This window comes from Anarhichas minor, unplaced genomic scaffold (genome assembly GCF_050575085.1).
Source record: "Anarhichas minor isolate MPS153535 unplaced genomic scaffold, ASM5057508v1 ptg000079l, whole genome shotgun sequence".
NCBI classification, from domain to species: Eukaryota; Metazoa; Chordata; class Actinopteri; order Perciformes; family Anarhichadidae; genus Anarhichas; species Anarhichas minor.
In genome coordinates this window covers 686822-713541 of record NW_027466525.1, presented here as the reverse complement: position 1 = coordinate 713541, position 26720 = coordinate 686822, and the positions used below count along the sequence as shown (strand labels likewise).

Below are 26720 nucleotides of genomic sequence, written 5' to 3'. Positions count from 1 at the left end.
GTTGTCAGCTTCATCTTCTTCTTGACTGTGTCCTCATCAGCTGAATGGTTCATCAGTGAGATGGCTTCTTTGCATTCATCGCCGCTCAGGGCGGTCTCTGGAACAAACTGGGCCTCTCGTCTGACAGTTGGTCCTCCAGACACGTCTTCACCAGACGCTCCTTTGGCTGATTCTACACAAGATAGAAAATACCTTATTATCAATACTGATCACAACCAAATTAGTTTTGGATAAAACTATTTTTTTGTACTTTTGTAATACTTTTTAGAAGCCTACTATCATGTACAAGAGACCCTCAGTGACATGATTAGAAGGCTGTTGTGGATTTGAGTTTCCAGAGGCTTTAAATGCTGGAAATAAAGAATCATGACTTCAGCAACGCCTTCAGACCGTCATATAAAATCTCCAAGTGTGCCATCTTCATCAGGAACAGATTTCAATGCGTCACAATAAAGTATTGGTGTGTGTGAGTCCACGCTGACGTGCTTAGCCTCTGTATGCAGCCTCTGGTGTTTCACAGAAGGGCTTTCTGGAATGATGGCTGTATCCTGCGAGTCTGAGGAATCAAGGGATGATGGTTGGGACTGCTCACGAGATGCTGCCGTGGAGACAGATTGTAGCCGTGATTGGAGAAGCAAGAGGGAGATGAGAACGTTACGCACAGTCCCCACTGATGTGTCCCTCATCTGATGAGCAGCATGAGCTTCACGTGACAAAGAACGTCTCCATTAAATAATGTGCATTACAAATGAACTGAAACAAACCCGTGTCATATGTGATGGTTAGCGGCCCGGTTGACCTCACATATAAGCTAGTCACCAACTCGGTCACGTTAGCCTTTTGTACTCCAGCATTTTAAAATGCAAAGACAGCTGGAATATGGTGAACCAACAACATGAAGCTATTCTAAACTGTTGAAATGCAAATTACTTGTTTTAATAGGCGACTAAAAGACGTTTAGAAAATGGCGGCGTGAAAAATCCAGATGGGTCAGAAATGAGGTGAGGAGGTGGGCGGGGCTTCTCAGAGTACTTCTGACACCACCTGTTTAACTACGTACATGTCCACCACCACTAGGGGGCATCTTACTCAAGCTGTTGTTGAAATAACTCTGACAGAGTCCATGGACTTTGACACTGCATATGTAACACCGGGGGATTTACTGTGTAGGAGAGCTAGCGTTGTATCCGTTAGCTACGACATAATAGTATGTCGTAGCATCCGCGGTAACGTCTCTGAGAGAGAACTGTGCTTCAGTTTCAGCAAACCAGACGGATGCTCGCGTCTCCCAAAACTCCGGCAGCTTGAGCTAAAGTGCGTCATGTTCGTCTCTGGAAACGTCCAGTAGACTCAGGGTCACCAATGTAGGAGCGCCGGAATAAACAAGTCCAGCAAACTCCTCTTTGTGGCTGCACACCACTGTCGCCGTTTATTTCAACTCCCAAAAACATGACATCCTGAAACACTACATGTACTTAGTTACATTACACCACTGATGGAACAAGAGCACAGAGCTCTTCATAGATCCAGCGTCTTATCTTTGCTCTCAAAGTTCACCAGATTGATGCATTTTACTTTGAAACGTACAAACTTTTCTTCCACAGTCCCACCAAACCCTGTGGGAACCGCTGCCTCGTGTTGTGCACCGTTAAAGATTACAATAAGTCATGTGAGACAACTGTTGAAGAGATTCCCCATCATCATCATCATCACCACTCCACAGTTCTTGGTTCATCTTCAGCTTAAGTTCAGCGCTGTGTAAAGCCACTCGTCCACCTCATGGAGAGCAGCGATCAGAACTGAGCAGGCTTCAGATCCCTTTCTTCTCACCGTGTCCATCACATCTCGTGCTTTATCTTCTCTGTTTCTTGTTCTGATCGACTGCATTTCAGCGTCAGTAATCACTCCGCGCTCAAGAAGTTTATCCAGCAGCTGGTCCAGGACAGAATCAGACACTCTGTTGACAAATTGAGTCCGAACTAAGAACAGCTTCTCTTCTGCCGGGACCCTGTCCTGTGGTGGGACCCTGTCCTCTGCCGGGACCCTGTCCTGTGGTGGGACCCTGTCCTCTGCCGGGACCCTGCCGGGATTTGTCTGTTGAATTCCCGCTCTTGGACCTAGAAGATAACCAAGAAAATATTATAAAGTTCAAAAGAAATGAAAGGTCTGTGTTGGACTGCTACAGCCAGCTATTTCTCACATTTCTGCTACGTAAATCACTTCCTGTGTTCTCCTTTAAGAAAAAGGATAGAATGTGTATATATATATATATATATATATATATATATATATATATTTACACATATTGTTCCCAGTAGTGTTACATGTAAGTATTGGTGTAAAGGAACATTGTCGATCCGTAGAAATCTACAATCAGGACATCAGCATTCATGCTTTCTGTCCGCTAACGGCTAACGTACGGAGGTTCCATTCAGTTACATTATGATGCCTTCAGGCTCTGTTCAGGTAAAGTTATGATGTGTTCGTGATGTGTTCAAATGTAGTCTGTATTTCCTAATCATTTGAATCGTGTGAAAGGATCAAATTGAAACATGTTGATGTTTACTCTGACTTCAGAGCGGTTGAATAGATTTCTTTGGAGGTGGAGTCTTGTAGACCAGTTGCTTTAACAAAACAACAAACACGTATCTGCCAACACGGATCATCTATGATCGGTAATCAGCAGCAGATAAATGTGATCAGGGATCTCTAAACGTTATATTTGCTCCTTTCTTCTGTTGTGCTGATCAGATCCGTGACTCCGATCTGAACCGTGAGCTTTATGATCCGTTGCACCCGTACATGTAAGAAAAGGCAAGTTTATTTATTTAAATCATTTCAGCAAGAATTCAAAGCACTTCACATAAAACATCAAAAGCCCAAAATGCAAAAGAGACATTATAAAAATACATTTAAATACATTAAAGAGGCTAAAATAGCATAAAACGGGTATAAAATACACTAATTAAAGTTACAGCACAGTGTTTAATAAACAGGAAAGTCTTCAGCCTTCATTTGACAGAAGAGAGTTGCAGCTGTCCTGCATTTTGTTCCAGATATATGGAGCATAAAGACTGCAGCCTAAATAAAGAATGATATGAGATGTGGAGCTCCCTGAATGTTCATGAGAGCCGCAAACATCTGTTCTACTCTCGCCCATCACTGGGTGTCTGATAGTCTTTACCTTCCAGTAATACGAGACGCTTCCAGACTGCGTTCTTCTCTTTGTCCTGGACCGACAAAGTCACTTTCTTCATGTTGGGGGTCAGGAAAACTTCAAATGTCGGATGGAAATTCGGTCCATACGTCGAGTCAAATAGTTTACACTGAAAACAAGAACCAGAAGTCACATTGTGTATCTGCTACCTCCCTGATTGTGAATCTACATGCAGCCAAACTTGTATTTGCATAAAATAAATTTCATTGGGAACAATTGAAAATAGACGCTGGCACTCAGGAAAAGATGCTATGTGGACACAGGCCACTACACACTACTCTGAGGCTGGAGACACAGTGGAGGGGTAACAGTTGGGTGTTTAGCTAACAGCTAACGGAACTACCAGTACTGCTGAGTACCTCTCAATCACTGCTCTGCAGCTCACTGTTACTGTTTTGTACGGTGTGTTTGGCTAACAGCTAACAGCTAACAGCTAACAGCTAACAGCTAACAGCTAAGGGAACTATCACAGACACAAAGTGAAAACAGATGCTGGTGCTCAGGAATAAAGCTGAATGTGGACACAGACCCTCAGAAGTGTAGAAGTGACCTGACTCACCTCAGGCTGGATCAAGAATCCCTCAGGTTCACAGTGGACACTGTAAATTTTACCAACGTCCAGCTCACATTCGGAGGAGCTTTTGATGTACTTCGCAGGTTGTTGTCTTCTGGCAACCTTCGTTAACGGGACATTTTTATTAGTTTAGTTTAAGCTCAGATAGTCAGGGTAATTGTATGTGTAGAGTACATCTAAACATTAGAAGTACAGTCAATTAAAAAGATAATTATGAGGATAAACTGTAAATAAATGAATAAAAGCGTAGAATAAATGTTTCTAGATAAAAGCCCCCAAATGCTACAGCACTGCAAACAAACAGGTCATGTCTTCATGGTTAAAGAAAAGAGATGAGTTATCAAATGTTCATCATCATTTGAATTCAGAGTGCTGTTTCCCATGTTTATTGAACCAGAACATCATCGTTATTTGCCTTTATGGAAGATTAAAAGTTTTAGAAATTTGTTCTGCAACCATCTCTTTTCTTGGCCTCTCTACAGATCCACTGAACTGTGACCAGATGGATTAATATCTGTAAAAGTCAGTGGCGGGCCGTGCATTTTATACCTGGGCCTTCACTGCTGTCCTGCAGCTGAAACACCTCCTAATAATCTCATTATGACGTGTAAGCCACGGTTATTTGTTTCTAGGGGTGTAACAATACACGTATTCGTATTAAACCATTCGGTACGAGGCTTACGAACTGAACAATACGTTTGAATAATACTAGTGCATTTGGAAGATGCAGAAGCTTAAATTGTAGGAAATATAATGTTTTCTGCGCTCACGTAGGAGACAACGGGCTGTGTGACCTCTGAACACGGAACAAAACAAAAAACAGCTGAGTTACCGCACGTGTGCTCTAGGAGGCTACGCTAAACTAGCTTAACGGGAAAACAGCAGCACACAAGCTACAAACTCTCCCCACAGGAGAAATAGGTAGCTGTTCCTACTGATTCAAACAGGCCTAAAGCAATCGCCACACAATCCACATTTCTTCAGACCATCATTCTTGCTTTGTGAAAGAAAACAGCCCAAACAGATTCAATTGTCCGGACAATAACTCCGCGCATGACAATGCATATAGTCCAAATCTATATAATTAACACAATGACAACAACAAACTCGCAAGAACCAGTCACATATGTTCATGTGACAACAAAGCAACAAATCAATCCAGCAGACCTGCAGCGGAACACGCATTCTGCTACACACTCGAGGGCCATTGAGATATTAGATGTAAAAAAACAAAAATGCAGTTGACTAACCAAATGCTGTTCACTTAAAGACAAACTCCATGCTCCTTTCTTTGTTGACAAAGAGTTTAATCCCACGGTTAAAACCCAACTCACAAATCCGTTTCTCCTCCTTCAGCCATTGAGTGTTGAAAAAACAAAGCTAGGTAAAAAAAATAAAATAATCTAATCTACACCAAGCAAAATGCAAAAAATGTCATCATTTTTTCCATATCTTTCAATTTGAACTCTTCCTACTAAGCCGCTGATGGCTACTTCAATTAAGTTTCGTTTCACAATAGTCACGTGCTCGCCCACTGACCAATCACAGCGCACGCTGCACCTCACTGCAGAGCTGCACCTGCAAACTGAGCTGCGTGTTAATGCTGACCTAGTTGTAGGCCAGCTAGCAGGCTCTGACACGTCAAAGAATACGCCCAACATGTCAAACTAAAGATCTGATTGGTTGAAGACTATGACAATCAACAATATCGTCCCCATTCACTTAAAGTGCACATGGATTCACTTGTGAGTCTGCAGGCCTCGGGCCTCTCTTCTTACGTAGAGACACAGAGGTGAGATCTGATTGTAGGGCTGGGCGGTATACCGGTTTCAATTTCCCATATGATATGAATTTTTCATATACCATCATACCGGTGCACAGCCGAAACAACTTCTGTTGCTCTTCAACAGGCAGCAAAATATATTGTTCGCTGTGGAAAAAAATACCGTGATATACCGTGAAACCGCCAGAGTCTTACAAAATACCGTGATATGCATTTTTGGTCATACCGCCCAGCCCTATCTGATTGGATAAAAGCTCTACTTAAAACAAGCTGCACTGGAAGCAGAGCAACTGAGGAAGACAGTAGCTGTGCAATGAGAAAAATATGTTTATAAATTATAATACATGTCGTGTATTTACGAAAAAATATTAAATTATAAAATAATAATAATAAGAGAAGGCCTTGCTGGCCCTGACGGCCCACCACTGGTGAAAGTGTGCTGCTGGAAACAGGGAGGAATCCCTCAATTGTTGTAAAGTCACTAGTATTTCATCATCGTACAGATCATAAAGAATACGTTTGCATTGTTGAGCCCATAATTTAAAAAAAAGGTTGTCTTGAACAATAACTCGGGTAAGTGGTGAGAAGGGAAAGTTTTCCTTCATATTTTGACTGTTCTGAGTATTTTCTCACATTTCTTTAGGTCATGCAGCATTAAACAAATCATATTCAATGATGTGAAGTTCAGTTTGCATCCAGGAGGGAGATTCTCATCTTCCAACCAGTAAAATCATACCTGCAAACTCACGAGAGGTGAAAAAGGTGACTAGCCCGAAACCCTATTTATTATATTTTAAATATGAGCTTTAAAATGTAGCATTCTGGTGTACTCTGAGAAGAAAATTAAGTGATAAGACATTTACTTTAAGCAAAAAACTAATTTATTATTCAGTTATTAATCACTATTTCAGCTCCATTATTAATATTAATCTTTATTTAGACAAAATCCATAGAGACCGAGGTCTCATTTTCATAAGTTTTGGTCAAATAAAAACACAGATAGCAAGAGTAGCGAGAACCATCGCCTGTACAAATAAAGTGATTCGTTTTCATTGAACCCTGTTACTGCATGGCTTCATATTAACTTCTACTGTTACTGTACAGCTGTTAGACTTGTGGCCCATCTTCTATTTGCAATTAATATGCATTCAATCCAGTTCAATTATTTAAATGAAAATGATAATCTACTCTGGCTAAGGTAACTTATCAAGAGTAAAATAATAGCTGTGATCTATACACACCTCTGCATTAGCAACCTGCTGAAATGAAGGTACAGGCACCTTAACCCTCTCATTACTTCAGTTCTTGGGAGCAACGTGGGACTGTTAGTACACTGGCTGTGGTCATCACAGTGAACAGTGTGATGAGAGGACACGTGAGCCCTTGGAGCAGAGGCTGCATTTAGCATACCCTGCCTCATCAATGTATTTAAAACACTGTGACAGCGGGTAGCTGAACTCACGTCTGTTTAGACCTCCACCTTTATCCAGGCCCAGCTCCACCTTTATCCAGGCCCAGCTCCACCTTTATCCAGGCCCAGCTCCACCTTTATCCAGGCCCAGCTCCACTCACAGCTCAGCCCTGCGTCAAGCTGCGCTACACAACCAGCCTCCTCTTCCTGAAGCTCTTTGACCTCATCATCTCATCAGTATCTGGGCCTCATGTTTCGTGGTCATCAAAGTTATTCTGACCACGAAATCATCCTCATTCTACTTTGAGTTAAAACAAACAACTTGCAACCAGATGCGCCGGTGTTCCGGTTTAACGTTAACGAGTGACCGCGTGAACTGAACCGGAACACGGGGGCTGCATGTTTCATCACGTTACGTTTTTTCCTCCTAAATCGCGATAATGACGAACGTTAACAGTCGACAAAGTACCGCATGCAGTGGACGTTAACTTAACCCAGCAAGTCTGAAAACGGAACTACACGATTCACGTGGATGATATATTTTTGATCCAAAATGGTGAATTTCACCGAAAAGTGACAAGTTTGCAGGTATGAAAATACTGGATTCAATTTGGACGCCAACTACTGAAAGTCCAGAAGCCGTTCTCTCTCCGTCTGTAGATTCTAAATTGTTCTTTAAGTTTTGGAGCTAATCTAGTCCATTTCTCAAAAAGGGACTGTGACACAAGTTCATTTTAATAACGTTCACTCTGCCTGTAAAGCCTCTCAGTTGAGTGATCATCTCAGCTAATCTGTTTCCATTGTTTCTGTGTTGCGTTTACTATTCATGCCATCTGGTAGAAGTATCACAAATGTTAGTGGCAGATGGAAATACATGCTGAGAGAGAATCAAAAAACTACAAAAACAAAACAAAGCAATCTGAAGATTTACAGTTCAGATAGATTTGATTCTGAGCACAGCACGAGGAGCAACGTGTGAACCGTCTTTGTGGAAACAGCTGTGGCTTAAAACAAGAGTCTAAGTTGCTGGTGAGCACATATGACAGAGAGCTTTACCTCATGCAGAGGGATGTTGTATTGCAGCAGCAACACATCGAGAATTTGATCATCGACGTCTGGGGGTCGGAGGAACAGCAGAACGTTGCTCTTTATTGGCAGCCTGATGTTCAGAAACCTCCTGACGTAATCCCAGACGAGGCCAAAAGCGGAGAGGTTAGGGACCTTCACCACCACATGAGTATCCGTAATCTCCAGCGGCTCCAGGATTGTCATTCCATCATCAGTGATGTGGACGACAGACAACAGGCCGTCAAAGACCAACGCTGTGGGAGCAAAGAGCTGTTAAACCTTTATTTATTATTGCTGAAACAGGTTCATCCCAAACTAATTCATTTCTTACCACTTGAGTTCAATTCGTCATTTTTTTCTCTGCCAGGAGAATCATGCGATTGGTCTCATGTGTGCCTGTGATTGAGTGAGTGTGCACCTCTGTGTCTGTCCACGGCTAATCTCACCTTCTGCTACAGCTGACTGCATAATATTTCAGTTATGGCTGCATTCTCAAGGACCTCTTGTGGTTGCAGTGACTCACACTTCCTCGAAAAAACTTTTATTGTCTGTTTCATACTGCCATCGACTGCCTGCTAACCCACCACTCTAAACAAACCCTCGACCCCTAGTGACACCCCAGCTGAGTGCATCACCGACCCCCCAGCAACTACTATGCAGCAAGAGACACAACGGAGGGATAACAGTCTGCGGTGTGTTTGGCCTAAAGACTAACGGAATGGACGATGAGTTTGGCAGCTAACGAAACTACCAGTACACACCCTGCTGAGTACCTCTCTGCAGCTGCTCTGTGGCTCACTTTTACTGTTTTAGACGGTGTGGTTGGCTAACCGCTAACAGCTAACGGAAGATTGAGCTGATTTCCTGCTGACATCACCGCTTGTTTTGAAGTGTGTTAGCCAATATACTCTGGAGCCTCCCACTCCGCCCCTATTTAACTATTATCTTTGAATTCATCATTATTTTCCCACATGTGATCTGTCTGGATCTGTGCATTTAGTGTTACCACCATTATAATGTATTTTTTTGCATGTCACCAGATGCAGCTAGTTTTACACATTAATACGACTCGTTGTAGTTTTGGTGATTTATTCCTGAACACTGAAGACAGCCATGTCTTTACCGTGCTTTGTTTCACAGTGAGGGAGGTGGAGCTGACAGACTGCAGCATCCTCAGAACTCTTGATGTCGAACAGCGGCCCTGCAGCCTTCTTGCCAGCTGGCTGGAGGAGGCCCTCATCCCATTGGACAGTCCTGTACAGCAGCTCTGCCTCTTGAGCCATAACAAACACCAGTCCAGTCACAGAACACTGGAACACACCTGGACCAGGACACCTGAACCTGTAGGACACGGAAAGGACAAATGAATATAAGAAGCATCTATTGGCCTGTTAGTCACATGATCTGTTTTCACTCACAGGTGTCCATGTGCAGCACAAACTGATCGTAGTGTAAAGCGTGACGACACCCAGGGGACAACTCCACTCTTATTTAGGGCGTTTTCAGACCCGTAGTTTGTTTGTTGTGTTGTCGATTCAGAGACTAACTTCGTACAGTGGTTGCATTTGCTCCTCGGTTTGTTTGTGTTCACACAGAGACGTTCAAGACTAATGCCATGTGAGAGAAAGCTGTTCTGTCATTGGTCAGACACATTAACGGGAAGATTCTTCTTGATTATGAGCATCAGCAGCATGTATTACTTATTGTGAACATACTCACAAGACAATTGTTCTTGAGATGTTGTTCCCACTTCCCTCATCCCTGCCCACCTCCTCACCTGCATCTCATTCCCTCATCAACATCTCTGTTTATATACCGGCCCAGACCCTTTGTTCTTCTGTCAGTTCCTCATCGTTTCAATGTCGCCTTTTGTGTTCAAAGCCACCTGAACCAGTACCTGAACCGTGAATGAATGCATGCACAGTTTTATTAATCAGATTTTTGTTTTTTATATGGATTCTAGAGTTTTATGAATAAGGTCCAGGTCCTGTTTTGACTTGCTCCCCACAGACCTTCGTTTAGAATCACAACTTGATGAACCGTGAAAGAAGCTGGAATAGTGTATTTCATAGGATTACCTGTATGAAGATTCAGCTGTGTGTTCAGGTGAGAATGAGAATGGAGCCTGGAACTAAGAAGGCACAAAGTTAGTTCTTTCAATATAAATCAAGTAACAAGCCACAGGTCTCTTTCCTCTGTTCCCCTGGTACACAATAATTACATTTACTCAGTAGAGAAACCTCAGTAAATAAACTTCACGCTCTTCAGCTGCTGCTCCCTCACCTCTTTGTCGGGCACATTTGTTTTCACATCCAGTTTGCCGTCGGCGTCACCTGATGGAGAGAAGAAGAGAAAGAGAAACATTAGCAGACAAAATTCTTCAAACAGCTCTAACAGAATTGAAAAATACTTTTTGTTACGATGAGGCTCATTAAGATCAGATTTTAATGTAGAATAGCTTGAATGGGGACATTCTTTCAATACTCACATTGTTTGTGTTTCTTAGTGATCGACCCGTCATCCAACCTGTCACTGAATCTGTCGGGAGGAACACAATCCCAAAAGTTATGATCAAGTTTTAAATAATTGTTGGTTCTTTGAGTGAGCCAGCTTCATAGTCCTGATATGAAGCAACTAATCTGCTTTTTGATCAGGTCACATTCATGTTGTGAGCGTGCATTAGAGGAAATAACATCACAGGAAAACAAAACCAACTACCTTTATTCACTGTACTGTGAAATCCCACGACTTCTAACAACTTGCTTGGCTTTGCTTTGTCAGCTTTTATTTTATTGTTTGTGGAGAAATTAAAGAAAAGAAACAGAGGAACTGCACTCGTTGGTAAAATCTCAGATTCTTTGTTTTCGAAGGGAGAAAAAGGAGGGAAACCCTCACTGTGAGTAAACCGCCCTGTGTTTTATTAACAACACTGCTGAACCAGCACGGACTGACTTGGACCCCCTCACTGACCTCAGAGTCTCCAGTCTGCAGTCTGGACTCTCCAGAAGGTCACACAGCAGCTTCTCTCCTGAATCCTTCAGGTAGTTTCCTCTCAGGTCCAGCTCTCTCAGATGTGACGGGTTGGACTTCAGAGCTGAGTCCAGAGAAGAGCAGCTGACCTCTGACAACATGCACCACCTCAGTCTGAATGAAGGATAAATGATGTAAGTTTAGAGGACAATGTTCATTCAGTATCAGGCGTTTAGAACGGAGACGTTTAGAAAATGGAAACTCCAAACACATGAGCTGAATGCAGGTTAAACACTGTGAGGTACAAGAAGTGAATAAGAGCTCTCATTAATACTAATGACAACGTGCTGCTGCTTCAATAAAGACCAAGTGACTTCACTTGAACTCTGCCAGCTCCATCTAAACTCATGTCAGCCCAACACTAAGAGATAAAAACACAGAAACTCATTTAAGATTCCACTCAAGAACACAAAGTTAACAAAGACACCAAATGTGTCAGGAGGACATTTTAGAAAATATGTGAACAGAAGTTATGTATTTTAGGAATAGTGGAGTCATAACATCAAAGCAGCTTCAGTTTAAGCATCAAATAGCTTCATAAAAATGAGCAAAAAGCTAAATACTGAAAACATTTGTTGTGTGATAGAGAGAGATATTTATTCATTGTGTTTAGTAACTTTGATCATTTACTGAAGAAAACCTGATGCAGAATACAAGATGAAAATCAAGTCTATATTATATTTATGTAAAATAAATAATAATATAAACAAATATTTGTTCGTGGTCTCACGATTTATGAACATTGTTTTGCAACTCTTGGTTTATTGAAGCTTTTTTTAATAACAAAAAGCTCAACATTGTTGTTTTTATAGAATCTGTGTTTTCCAAAATTGTGTATTTTTACGATGATAGAAACTGAATATGGTTCAGAGAATTATGTTGTATATGATCATATGTCATCTGGTATTTCACCTTCGACTGTTGAAACTATCTTGGTCTAGATTGTAGAAGAAGAAAAGCCGATCCGTCCGATGCGTTCTCTAAACGATATAAACAACGAGTTCCATCTTGTTTTCTACTCTCCTTTTTTACCGTGAACACTGCGATGCTTTGTTTGGTAAGTCAAACATAGATTTTATAAATATGGATGATGCACAAAGACTGAGATGGCTGTTTAAAAGTGGAACATATAACTTAACCAGGTATCTGCAGAAAGTCTGGAAGAGGAAAAAATAGCTCTTTACCAAGTTTATGTTTTTATTTTATTCTTCATGTTTTGTATTTTCAAGACCAGAAGATGTCTGGAAAAAAGTGGTGTCTTGTAATCCCATGTGGGACGGAGCAAATGTTAGGCAATAAATGAATAAATATGTTTTATTTAAATCTATAGCTCAACGTTTCTCTGCCACAGTTAATGAACTTTTACTACCGCTGAGGCTTTAAGGTCCTTTAAGATCAGTTTAATATCAGCTTCATGTCTGCACAGGAGGAAAGAATGTTGGACTGACCTCAGAGTCTCCAGTCTGCAGTCTGGACTCTCCAGAAGGTCACACAGCAGCTTCTCTCCTGAATCCTCCAGGATGTTGTGACTCAGGTCCAGATCTCTCAGAGGTGACGTGTTGGACTTCAGAGCTGAGACCAGAGAAGAGCAGCTGACCTCTGACAACTTGCACCACCTCAGTCTGAATGAAGGATAAATGATGTAAGTTTAGAGGACAATGTTCATTCAGTATCAGGCGTTTAGAACGGAGACGTTTAGAAAATGGAAACTCCAAACACATGAGCTGAATGCAGGTTAAACACTGTGAGGTACAAGAAGTGAATAAGAGCTCTCATTAATACTAATGACAACGTGCTGCTGCTTCAATAAAGACCAAGTGACTTCACTTGAACTCTGCCAGCTCCATCTAAACTCATGTCAGCCCAACACTAAGAGATAAAAACACAGAAACTCATTTAAGATTCCACTCAAGAACACAAAGTTAACAAAGATACCAAATGTGTCAGGAGGACATTTTAGAAAATATGTGAACAGAAGTTATGTATTTTAGGAATAGTGGAGTCATAACATCAAAGCAGCTTCAGTTTAAGCATCAAATAGCTTCATAAAAATGAGCAAAAAGCAAAATACTGAAAACATTTGTTGTGTGATAGAGAGAGATATTTATTCATTGTGTTTAGTAACTTTGATCATTTACTGAAGAAAACCTGATGCAGAATACAAGATGAAAATCAAGTCTATATTATATTTATGTAAAATAAATAATAATATAAACAAATATTTGTTCGTGGTCTCACGATTTATGAACATTGTTTTGCAACTCTTGGTTTATTGAAGCTTTTTTTAATAACAAAAAGCTCAACATTGTTGTTTTTATAGAATCTGTGTTTTCCAAAGTTGTGTATTTTTACGATGATAGAAACTGAATATGGTTCAGAGAATTATGTTGTATATGATCATATGTCATCTGGTATTTCACCTTCGACTGTTGAAACTATCTTGGTCTAGATTGTAGAAGAAGAAAAGCCGATCCGTCCGATGTGTTCTCTAAACGATATAAACAACGAGTTCCATCTTGTTTTCTACTCTCCTTTTTTACCGTGAACACTGCGATGCTTTGTTTGGTAAGTCAAACATAGATTTTATAAATATGGATGATGCACAAAGACTGAGATGGCTGTTTAAAAGTGGAACATATAACTTAACCAGGTATCTGCAGAAAGTCTGGAAGAGGAAAAAATATCTCTTTACCAAGTTTATGTTTTTATTTTATTCTACATGTTTTGTATTTTCAAGACCAGAAGATGTCTGGAAAAAAGTGGTGTCTTGTAATCCCATGTGGGACGGAGCAAATGTTAGGCAATAAATGAATAAATATGTTTTATTTAAATCTATAGCTCAACGTTTCTCTGCCACAGTTAATGAACTTTTACTACCGCTGAGGCTTTAAGGTCCTTTAAGATCAGTTTAATATCAGCTTCATGTCTGCACAGGAGGAAAGAATGTTGGACTGACCTCAGAGTCTCCAGTCTGCAGTCTGGACTCTCCAGAAGGTCACACAGCAGCTTCACTCCTGAATCCTCCAGGTTGTTTTGACTCAGGTCCAGCTCTCTCAGAGGTGACGGGTTGGACTTCAGAGCTGAGGCCAGAGAAGAGCAGCTGACCTCTGACAACTTGCACCAACTCAGACTGAATGAAGGATAAATGATGTAAGTTTAGAGGACAATGTTCATTCAGTATCAGGCGTTTAGAACGGAGACGTTTAGAAAATGGAAACTCCAAACACATGAGCTGAATGCAGGTTAAACACTGTGAGGTACAAGAAGTGAATAAGAGCTCTCATTAATACTAATGACAACGTGCTGCTGCTTCAATAAAGACCAAGTGACTTCACTTGAACTCTGCCAGCTCCATCTAAACTCATGTCAGCCCAACACTAAGAGATAAAAACACAGAAACTCATTTAAGATTCCACTCAAGAACACAAAGTTAACAAAGACACCAAATGTGTCAGGAGGACATTTTAGAAAATATGTGAACAGAAGTTATGTATTTTAGGAATAGTGGAGTCATAACATCAAAGCAGCTTCAGTTTAAGCATCAAATAGCTTCATAAAAATGAGCAAAAAGCAAAATACTGAAAACATTTGTTGTGTGATAGAGAGAGATATTTATTCATTGTGTTTAGTAACTTTGATCATTTACTGAAGAAAACCTGATGGAGAATACAAGATGAAAATCAAGAATATATTATATTTATGTAAAATAAATAATAATATAAACAAATATTTGTTCGTGGTCTCACGATTTATGAACATTGTTTTGCAACTCTTGGTTTATTGAAGCTTTTTTTAATAACAAAAAGCTCAACATTGTTGTTTTTATAGAATCTGTGTTTTCCAAAGTTGTGTATTTTTACGATGATAGAAACTGAATATGGTTCAGAGAATTATGTTGTATATGATCATATGTCATCTGGTATTTTACCTTCGACTGTTGAAACTATCTTGGTCTAGATTGTAGAAGAAGAAAAGCCGATCCGTCCGACGTGTTCTCTAAACCAGTGATTTTCAACCGCTGTGCCGCGGCACACCAGTGTGCCATGAGAGGTCGTCAGGTGTGCCGTGGAAAAATGTCCAATTTCACTTAATGAGTCCAATAAAATATTAGTTAGTTGTTGTAAATAATTTGCCATTGTTGAGCGTCTGAGTTGTAATATAGTGGCTGGCTGAGTAATAAATACTCTTCCATGCCTGTGGGTGGCAGTAGGTAGCGCAGTAATGACCTTGTTAATTTAAGACGGTAGAATTAAATGATGGGAGAAGTTGCGGTGACGAGACGAACAGAGATGGAGAAATATTTGAAAAGGAAAAATGCAGACTCTGAACTGGGCCCTGCACAAAATAACCCAGATGAAAAGCCTGTAAGGATCAACACATTGAGAGACTTGTCATTAAATTGTCAGCATATATCCGTTCCTCGGTACAACGGCCCGCCAGAAAATATCATGTTTATCATAACCGGCCCACCACACCACAGAGCTCCGAGACGAGAAGTGGTGATGTGAGCTGGCTTTATGTGCAACATAACGAAGCATCTCACTGTGCTAAACCTGCAGCTTCAGGGACGTGTGATCACAGACATGTGTGATCACAGACATGTGTGATCACAGACACGTGTGATCACAGACACGTGTGATCACAGACACGTGTGATCACAGACATGTGTGATCACAGACACGTGTGATCACAGACATATATGCAGTAAGAGTCTCCACCGCTGTGTTCCCTACTGCGCATGTTGCTGATAAACTGGGTGCACTTGGCACAGAGTTCACTCGGCGATTTGCCGACTTTGCAGCTCAGAAATTTAAATTTGAACTGCTCAGCAAAACGTTTGCAGTTGACGTAGAAAGAGCACCTGTGGAGCTGATAGACCTCCAGTGTAATGACACTCAAGGCAAAGTGTGACTCTGAGGGCGCTGCACAGTTTCCAAGCTTCACCCCCGAAACGATGCTTCAACTCAGCCTACATGCTGCTCAAACGCTCTGCATGTTGAATACACTGATTGCAAGTCGCTGTGGATAAAAGCGTCTGCTAAATGACTGTAATGTAATGTTTGGAAGCACATACCTGTGTGAGCAGCTGTTCTCTGTGATGAAGATGAACAAAAACTCTCACAGGAGTCGTCTCACTGATGCACCTTCACTCCATCTTGAGGGTTTCCACAGAACCTAACCCCAGATATTAATGAACTGGCAGCCAAGAAAAGATGCCAAACATCTGGCTCTGGTACATATGCATAAAATAATGTAGCCTACTTAAACATGTATTCTTTTTGCACTTTGTCCAATATCCCTTCTAAATGTTGACTCTATTTGGCCCTCAACGTAGTCCCAATTTCTTATTTTGGCCCCTCTGTGATTGAGTTTGACACCCTGCATATCTGCTGTATTATGCTAAAAGCTGTCATTTTGTAACGTTTTTGGTTGTTGGTGTGCCGCGGGACCTTTTTAATGTAAAAAATGTGCCGCGGCTCAGAAAAGATTGAATATCTTCAACCTTTTCCTCAACTCCGTTGAGAGCCAAATAGAGTCACCATGTAATAAACAGGATATAATGAATATTGGACAAAGTGCAAAAAGAATACATGTTGAGGTAGGCTACATTATTTGACGCATATGTGCCAGAGCCAGATGTTTGGCATCTTTTCTTGGCTGCCAGTTCATTAATATCTGGGGTTAGGTTCTGTGGAAACCCTCAGGATGGAGTGAAGGTGCATCAGTGAGACTCCTGTGAGAGTTTTTGTTCCTCTTCATCACAGAGAACAGCTGCTCACACAGGTATGTGCTTCCAAACATGCAGAGCGTTTGAGCAGCATGTAGGCTGAGTTGAAGCATCGCTTCAGGGGTTTGAAGCTTTGAAACTGTGCAGCCCCCTCAGAGTCACACTTTGCCTTGAGTGTCATTACACTGGAGGTCTATCAGCTCCACAGGTGCTCTTTCTACGTCAACTGCAAACGTTTTGCTGAGCAGTTCAAATTTAAATTTCTGAGCTGCAAAGTCGGCAAATCGCCGAGTGAACTCTGTGCCAAGTGCACCCAGTTTATCAGCAACATGCGCAGTAGGGAACACAGCGGTGGAGACTCTTACTGCACACGTGTCTGTGATCACACATGTCTGTGATCACACGTCCCTGAAGCTGCAGGTTTAGCACAGTGAGATGCTTCGTTATGTTGCACATAAAGCCAGCTCACATCACCACTTCTCGTCTCGGAGCTCTGTGGTGTGGTGGGCCGGTTATGATAAACATGATATTTTCTGGCGGGCCGTTGTACCGAGGAACGGATATATGCTGACAATTTAATGACAAGTCTCTCAATGTGTTGATCCTTACAGGCTTTTCATCTGGGTTATTTTGTGCAGGGCCCAGTTCAGAGTCTGCATTTTTCCTTTTCAAATATTTCTCCATCTCTGTTCGTCTCGTCACCGCAACTTCTCCCATCATTTAATTCTACCGTCTTAAATTAACAAGGTCATTACTGCGCTACCTACTGCCACCCACAGGCATGGAAGAGTATTTATTACTTAGCCAGCCACTATATTACAACTCAGACGCTCAACAATGGCAAATTATTTACAACAACTAACTAATATTTTATTGGACTCATTAAGTGAAATTCGACATTTTCCCACGGCACACACAGCGGTAGAAAATCACTGCTCTAAACGATATAAACAACGAGTTCCATCTTGTTTTCTACTCTCCTTTTTTACCGTGAACACTGCGATGCTTTGTTTGGTAAGTCAAACATAGATTTTATAAATATGGATGATGCACAAAGACTGAGATGGCTGTTTAAAAGTGGAACATATAACTTAACCAGGTATCTGCAGAAAGTCTGGAAGAGGAAAAAATAGCTCTTTACCAAGTTTATGTTTTTATTTTATTCTACATGTTTTGTATTTTCAAGACCAGAAGATGTCTGGAAAAAAGTGGTGTCTTGTAATCCCATGTGGGACGGAGCAAATGTTAGGTAATAAATGAATAAATATGTTTTATTTAAATCTATAGCTCAACGTTTCTCTGCCACAGTTAATGAACTTTTACTACCGCTGAGGCTTTAAGGTCCTTTAAGATCAGTTTAATATCAGCTTCATGTCTGCACAGGAGGAAAGAATGTTGGACTGACCTCAGAGTCTCCAGTCTGCAGTCTGGACTCTCCAGAAGGTCACACAGCAGCTTCACTGCTGAATCCTCCAGGTTGTTGTAACTCAGGTCCAGATCTCTCAGAGGTGACGGGTTGGACTTCAGAGCTGAGACCAGAGAAGAGCAGCTGACCTCTGACAACTTGCAGTCCCTCAGTCTGAATGAAGGATAAATGATGTAAGTTTAGAGGACAATGTTCATTCAGTATCAGGCGTTTAGAACGGAGACGTTTAGAAAATGGAAACTCCAAACACATGAGCTGAATGCAGGTTAAACACTGTGAGGTACAAGAAGTGAATAAGAGCTCTCATTAATACTAATGACAACGTGCTGCTGCTTCAATAAAGACCAAGTGACTTCACTTGAACTCTGCCAGCTCCATCTAAACTCATGTCAGCCCAACACTAAGAGATAAAAACACAGAAACTCATTTAAGATTCCACTCAAGAACACAAAGTTAACAAAGATACCAAATGTGTCAGGAGGACATTTTAGAAAATATGTGAACAGAAGTTATGTATTTTAGGAATAGTGGAGTCATAACATCAAAGCAGCTTCAGTTTAAGCATCAAATAGCTTCATAAAAATGAGCAAAAAGCTAAATACTGAAAACATTTGTTGTGTGATAGAGAGAGATATTTATTCATTGTGTTTAGTAACTTTGATCATTTACTGAAGAAAACCTGATGCAGAATACAAGATGAAAATCAAGTCTATATTATATTTATGTAAAATAAATAATAATATAAACAAATATTTGTTCGTGGTCTCACGATTTATGAACATTGTTTTGCAACTCTTGGTTTATTGAAGCTTTTTTTAATAACAAAAAGCTCAACATTGTTGTTTTTATAGAATCTGTGTTTTCCAAAGTTGTGTATTTTTACGATGATAGAAACTGAATATGGTTCAGAGAATTATGTTGTATATGATCATATGTCATCTGGTATTTCACCTTCGACTGTTGAAACTATCTTGGTCTAGATTGTAGAAGAAGAAAAGCCGATCCGTCCGATGTGTTCTCTAAACGATATAAACAACGAGTTCCATCTTGTTTTCTACTCTCCTTTTTTACCGTGAACACTGCGATGCTTTGTTTGGTAAGTCAAACATAGATTTTATAAATATGGATGATGCACAAAGACTGAGATGGCTGTTTAAAAGTGGAACATATAACTTAACCAGGTATCTGCAGAAAGTCTGGAAGAGGAAAAAATATCTCTTTACCAAGTTTATGTTTTTATTTTATTCTACATGTTTTGTATTTTCAAGACCAGAAGATGTCTGGAAAAAAGTGGTGTCTTGTAATCCCATGTGGGACGGAGCAAATGTTAGGCAATAAATGAATAAATATGTTTTATTTAAATCTATAGCTCAACGTTTCTCTGCCAGTTAATGAACTTTTACTACCGCTGAGGCTTTAAGGTCCTTTAAGATCAGTTTAATATCAGCTTCATGTCTGCACAGGAGGAAAGAATGTTGGACTGACCTCAGAGTCTCCAGTCTGCAGTCTGGACTCTCCAGAAGGTCACACAGCAGCTTCACTCCTGAATCCTTCAGGTTGTTTTGACTCAGGTCCAGCTCTCTCAGAGGTGACGGGTTGGACTTCAGAGCTGAGGCCAGAGAAGAGCAGCTGACCTCTGACAACCTGCAGTCCTTCAGTCTGAATGAAGGATAAATGATTTAAGTTTAGAGGACAATGTTCATTCAGTATCAGGCGTTTAGAACGGAGACGTTTAGAAAATGGAAACTCCAAACACATGAGCTGAATGCAGGTTAAACACTGTGAGGTACAAGAAGTGAATAAGAGCTCTCATTAATACTAATGACAACGTGCTGCTGCTTCAATAAAGACCAAGTGACTTCACTTGAACTCTGCCAGCTCCATCTAAACTCATGTCAGCCCAACACTAAGAGATAAAAACACAGAAACTCATTTAAGATTCCACTCAAGAACACAAAGTTAACAAAGATACCAAATGTGTCAGGAGGACATTTTAGAAAATATGTGAACAGAAGTTATGTATTTTAGGAATAGTGGAGTCATAACATCAAAGCAGCTTCAGTTTAAGCATCAAATAGCTTCATAAAAATGAGCAAAAAGCAAAATACTGAAAACATTTGTTGTGTGATAGAGAGAGATATTTATTCATTGTGTTTAGTAACTTTGATCATTTACTGAAGAAAACCTGATGCAGAATACAAGATGAAAATCAAGTCTATATTATATTTATGTAAAATAAATAATAATATAAACAAATATTTGTTCGTGGTCTCACGATTTATGAACATTGTTTTGCAACTCTTGGTTTATTGAAGCTTTTTTTAATAACAAAAAGCTCAACATTGTTGTTTTTATAGAATCTGTGTTTTCCAAAATTGTGTATTTTTACGATGATAGAAACTGAATATGGTTCAGAGAATTATGTTGTATATGATCATATGTCATCTGGTATTTCACCTTCGACTGTTGAAACTATCTTGGTCTAGATTGTAGAAGAAGAAAAGCCGATCCGTCCGATGCGTTCTCTAAACGATATAAACAACGAGTTCCATCTTGTTTTCTACTCTCCTTTTTTACCGTGAACACTGCGATGCTTTGTTTGGTAAGTCAAACATAGATTTTATAAATATGGATGATGCACAAAGACTGAGATGGCTGTTTAAAAGTGGAACATATAACTTAACCAGGTATCTGCAGAAAGTCTGGAAGAGGAAAAAATATCTCTTTACCAAGTTTATGTTTTTATTTTATTCTTCATGTTTTGTATTTTCAAGACCAGAAGATGTCTGGAAAAAAGTGGTGTCTTGTAATCCCATGTGGGACGGAGCAAATGTTAGGCAATAAATGAATAAATATGTTTTATTTAAATCTATAGCTCAACGTTTCTCTGCCACATTTAATGAACTTTTACTACCGCTGAGGCTTTAAGGTCCTTTAAGATCAGTTTAATATCAGCTTCATGTCTGCACAGGAGGAAAGAATGTTGGACTGACCTCAGAGTCTCCAGTCTGCAGTCTGGACTCTCCAGAAGGTCACACAGCAGCTTCACTCCTGAATCCTTCAGGTCGTTTATATTCAGGTCCAGCTCTCTCAGAGGTGACGGGTTGGACTTCAGAGCTGAGACCAGAGAAGAGCAGCTGACCTCTGACAACTTGCACCACCTCAGTCTGAATGAAGGATAAATGATGTAAGTTTAGAGGACAATGTTCATTCAGTATCAGGCGTTTAGAACGGAGACGTTTAGAAAATGGAAACTCCAAACACATGAGCTGAATGCAGGTTAAACACTGTGAGGTACAAGAAGTGAATAAGAGCTCTCATTAATACTAATGACAACGTGCTGCTGCTTCAATAAAGACCAAGTGACTTCACTTGAACTCTGCCAGCTCCATCTAAACTCATGTCAGCCCAACACTAAGAGATAAAAACACAGAAACTCATTTAAGATTCCACTCAAGAACACAAAGTTAACAAAGATACCAAATGTGTCAGGAGGACATTTTAGAAAATATGTGAACAGAAGTTATGTATTTTAGGAATAGTGGAGTCATAACATCAAAGCAGCTTCAGTTTAAGCATCAAATAGCTTCATAAAAATGAGCAAAAAGCAAAATACTGAAAACATTTGTTGTGTGATAGAGAGAGATATTTATTCATTGTGTTTAATAACTTTGATCATTTACTGAAGAAAACCTGATGCAGAATACAAGATGAAAATCAAGTCTATATTATATTTATGTAAAATAAATAATAATATAAACAAATATTTGTTCGTGGTCTCACGATTTATGAACATTGTTTTGCAACTGACTTTTTCAGCTGACCTCTGACAACTTGCAGGAACTCAGTCTGAATGAAGGATAAATGATTTAGATAAAAATCAGGTCATGGACAACGTGAGTCTGTGGACATTCACTGCCTCTACTTGTTGTTTTATTCAGACATTTGGACCAACAGACACATTTCTTTGTGCTCAGGCAAATCCTGAAAATCTATGAACCAAAAATGTGAAACCCACAGACTGTATATAAGACGTGGACGTAGTCGTCGTTACGTCACCCATTGGTTGGTGGACTGATGTTTTGAAGCCTTGATTTCAGTATTTTGGCCGTCAACATCTTGTTTTTTTTGTAACTAGTGAACAGGAAGTGACCATATTTGGACTGAGGAGGAGTGACGTAGAGACGCGTATACAACTCTGGTAGAGACCTGTCAATCACTGTGTAGCCCCGCCCTAAAGCATCCCCTGCTTTATGGTCTGTTTGACTCTAAATGGACCATAATGTACTAAATGAACATCATGCTGTATTGAAGAAGACTTGAAACTAGAGATTGAGACCATAAACTCATGTTTACAATGTTTACTGAGGTAATAAATCAAGAGAGAAGTCGAGTCATTTTCTCATAGACTTCTATACAACCAGAGGAGTCGCCCCCTGGTGGACACTAGAGAGAATGCAGCTTTAACACATGAAGCTTTTGCTTCACGTTTAGGAACTGGAGGTTGGTGCTTGGGGAAGCCTCGGTCAAGGATTTGTAGATATACAAAAACAACGACACCATGTACAGTCAACTGACCTCAGTGTCTCCAGTCTACAGTGTGGACTCTCCAGTGCAGCAGACAGCAGCTCCACTCCTGAATCCTTCAGGTAGTTGTTACTCAGGTCCAGCTCACTCAGATGGGACGGGTTGGACTTCAGAGCTGAGGCAATGACTTCACAGTGAGTCTCCGAAAGGTCACAGCCACAAAGTCTGTCATGGCACAAATATTTGTTCGATGTAACGATGAAAGAGGACACTTTATATTTACTTTATGCATTTGATGACAAAATAAGTTCTCGTATTCGAGTTTAAATATTACAACTAATTACAAGAAATGGAGGAAAAACGTCTGTTGTCACCAAGAGCTCTACATTACCTCAAAGCAGACAGAAATGTGTATAAATGTATGTGTATAATCCACAGACTAGTTGCTGCTATAATGTTAGCATAGCTTAGAACTAATCAAACTGAACTCCATTCAGAAAACAAGCATTTAAAAAGTTGTTTACCTGTCGTAATGCTGCCAGACCTAACAAGGCATGAATTCAGACTTTTTACAAATCAACATCATTATGTTGTTATTTTGGCATTGTTGTTATCTGGTTATTGCAATTAAATTGCAGCAAAATCTGTTTATTTTGGGTTCATACAGCTGTAGTAAACCAGGCAACATGTGGCTTGCTAGATACAGTGAATATGTCCACCGAGCACCGCCGGATGATGTTATGAACACAACTGCGTTTGGTTTCCTGCCGTATCTGGGACAAGGGGTCTAGATCAGAACTGACTAAAAATCTTGTAAAAAAGCTTAGTAATAGTGTCATAGATTTATTTTTGGTTCAGAGGGTATGATTTAAAAATGGTGTCATATTTAATCTCATTATTATGTACCCAAGATCTTCCTCAGTGACAGTTTTTTGGTTAATTTTGTAAAAAAGAAGTAAACAAGTGAAAATGAAACACCTTTACATTTTGTATTATCTTGTCATTTGCAATCGCCTTCATCTTTTCAAGTGTTGATTGTAAAAATAAACGTTATTTTTCAGTGAAACGCATTGGTGTGATAGTTTGTATATTTGAAGATTTAAACTACTTATCTAAACTGATTTATTAAGTTAATCACATCTGGACTTACACAGCTTTCCTGCAGTTCCTCACAGCTGGAATGAGTCTCCGTCGCCCCTCTTGTGAGGTGTTGAACTTCTTCAGGTCCAACTCATCCAGAACCTCCTCTGACATCTGCAGCATGTAGGCCAGAGCTGAGCAGTGGATCTCTGAGAGTTGCTTCTCCGATCGGTTCTCCGACTTCAGGAACTCTTGGATCTCCTGATGCACCGAGTGGTCGTTCATCTCCGTCAGACAGTGGAAGATGTTGATGCTTCTGTCAGGAGAGATTTCATAACTGTTCATCTCCTTCAGGTTGTTGATGGCTCTCTGCATGATTTTTGGACTGTTGTCCGTCCGACCCAGCAGGCCTCCTAAGAGTCTCTGGTTGGACTCCAGAGAGAGGCCATGAAGGAAGCGGACAAACAGGTCCAGGTGGCCATTTTCACTTTTGAGGGATTTCTCCATGGCTCTCCTCAGGAAGACATCCAGGGTTGGGTAATCACCCCTCCCCATGAAGTCCTCCAGTACCTCTGTCTTCCTGTTTGTGAAACAGTGGAACATGTAGACTGCAGCCAGAAACTCTTGAACACTCAGATGAACAAAGCAGTAGACAGTTTCCCCGAAGATCACGCTCTCTCTTTTGAAGATCTCTGTACAAACTCCTGAGAACACCGAGGCCTCCGTGACATCAAGACCACACTGCTCCAGGTCTTGTTGGTAGAACATGATGTTTCCTTTCTCCAGATGTTCAAACGCCAGCCTCCCCAGCTTCAGAAGAACTTCCCTGTCAGCCTCTGTCAGCTCCTGAGGACTCGTCTCTTGTCCCTCGTGGTACTTCTGCTTCTTCCTCTTTGTCTGGACCAGCAGGAAGTGTGAGTACATGTCAGTCAGGGTCTTGGGCAGCTCTTCTCTCTGGTTTGTAGTCCACATGTGGTCCAGAACTGTAGCAGTGATCCAGCAGAAGACTGGGATCAGACACATGATGTGGAGGCTCCTGGATGTCTTGATGTGAGAGATGATTCTGCTGGACAGCTCTTCATCACTGAATCTCCTCCTGAAGTACTCGTCCTTCTGGGGGTCGGTGAAGCCTCGTACTTCTGTTAACCTGTCAACACGTGAAGGAGGGATCTGATTGGCTGCTGCAGGTCTGGAAGTTATCCAGACGAGAGCCGAGGGAAGCAGATTCCCCTCGATGAGGTTCGTCAGCAGCACGTTGACCGATGCCTTCTGTGTGACATCAGACACGACCTCATTGGTGATGAAATCCAATGAAAGTCTGGTTTCATCCAGACCATCAAAGATGAACACAACTTTACAGACAGAGAGCTCCTCTGCTGTGATCTTCTGTAATGTTGGATGGAAAACATGGAGCAGCTCGAGAAGACTGTACTGCTCATCTTTGATCAAGTTCAGCTCCCTGAAGGAAAGCAGAACCACCAGACTGACATCTTGGTTTTCCAAACCCTCGGCCCAGTCCAGAGTGAACTTCTGCACCAAGAAGGTTTTTCCAACGCCGGCGACGCCGTTCGTCAGAACGACTCTGATGGGTCTCTGTTGGTCTGGTGAGGCTTTAAAGATGTCGTGGCACTTGATCGGAGCGTCATGGAGGCTCTTCTTCTTGGAAGCTGATTCAAGCTGCCTCACCTCATGTTGGGTGTTCACCTCTTCACTCTGTCCCTCTGTGATGTAGAGCTCAGTGTAGATCCTGTTAAGGGGGGTTCCACTTCCTCTTTTATCAGTTCCTTCAGTCACATGTTCACATCTCCTCCTCAGACTGATCTTATGTTCATCTAAAACCTCCTGTAGACCACTATCTCCTGAACGACAAGGAGAAATGTGAGACAATCAAATGCTCGGACAAAACAAGGACAGAAAATCAAGTATCTGTGGCTGTCTGTTAAATGCCCCTCTCTACCTACCTGCCTGTCTACCTACCTACTTACCTGTCTATCTAACTACCTACCTGTTTATCTCCCTGCTGGTCTACCTACTTATCTACCCGTCTACCTGCCTGTCCCTCATGTATGTAAACTCGTGGTGTCTTGTAATCCCATGTGCCATAAATAAAACTAATGAATGAATAAATAAAAATGGTTGAAGCCACATCTATGAATCATTTCTTGGTGTCTCCATGCAGCAGAGAGACATCTTACTTTGTACAGTGCTGGTCCCAATAGCTGTCTGCAGTCTAGATCTTTCTCCACACTGGGGACAGGAGGAGTCCCCCGATGAAGCAGACTGGTCCCAGTACGAGGTGATGCACTGTCTGCAGAACCAGTGTCCACAGCTGGTAGAGACTGGATCCTTCAGGACGTCCCGACACAAAGCACAGTGGGACGGCTGCTCCTCCTCGGGGTCATGAGCCTTCTTCCTGTCTCAGTGGAGACCAACATATTCTTTATAACACATTTTATATTCATCATGATGTGTTTGAAGTCACTTTAGAATACAATTTTAGTATTTTTTTAATTATTTAAAATATGAATCATTCCCCAAATATACGAGACAATATCTTAAATAAATAGAACAAAATCAAATCACAGACTTCTACCGTGTAACGACATAAAGGTTTATTACCGTTGTGGAAGCATCGTCTGTGGTCACTTCTGTGAGCAGTCTCTGTTGTAAAGCTGATGAAAGCTCTCCAGATGTGCTGACATCATCAAACCGTTTGCCACTAAAGTTCTGATGACGGGTTGTTATGACACATGTCGCCCGTGGGTGCAAAGTAATATGGCCACCAGAGACCGTGTTTTCTGCTGCTGAACTTTACGGGAGATTTCTGGCAAAACTTTTAAACTCCGTTGACGAGAGAGAATTTCTGTAAACAGATA

General features: G+C 40.9%; 1 protein-coding gene across 1 annotated transcript; it reads right to left on the bottom strand.

Moving 5' to 3' along the window:
* Nucleotides 1–1397: 1397 nt before the first annotated feature.
* On the bottom strand, nt 1398–26688 carry LOC142938020 (uncharacterized). The gene is made up of 16 exons (XM_076081210.1): nt 26464–26688; nt 26040–26257; nt 23915–25703; nt 22816–22989; nt 21231–21404; nt 19723–19896; nt 14040–14213; nt 12532–12705; nt 11024–11197; nt 10542–10591; nt 10337–10386; nt 10132–10184; nt 9177–9394; nt 8042–8307; nt 3777–3893; nt 1398–3326 (listed from the first exon to the last, which is right to left on the bottom strand). The coding sequence occupies exons 1-16, from the start codon at nt 26475–26477 to the stop codon at nt 3147–3149; spliced, it is 3999 nt and encodes a 1332-aa protein (XP_075937325.1). The 5' UTR covers nt 26478–26688; the 3' UTR covers nt 1398–3146.
* Between the last annotated feature and the right edge of the window lie 32 nt (nt 26689–26720).

Bases quoted from the DNA above. Each gene is read 5' to 3' on its own strand.
- LOC142938020 (XM_076081210.1), bottom strand. The intron at 10,387-10,541 runs GTGAGTATTGAA...TCTCTCCATCAG, and splicing joins CACTAAGAAACACAAACAAT to GTGACGCCGACGGCAAACTG. The intron at 9,395-10,131 runs GTAATCCTATGA...CGTGTCCTACAG, and splicing joins ACAGCTGAATCTTCATACAG to GTTCAGGTGTCCTGGTCCAG.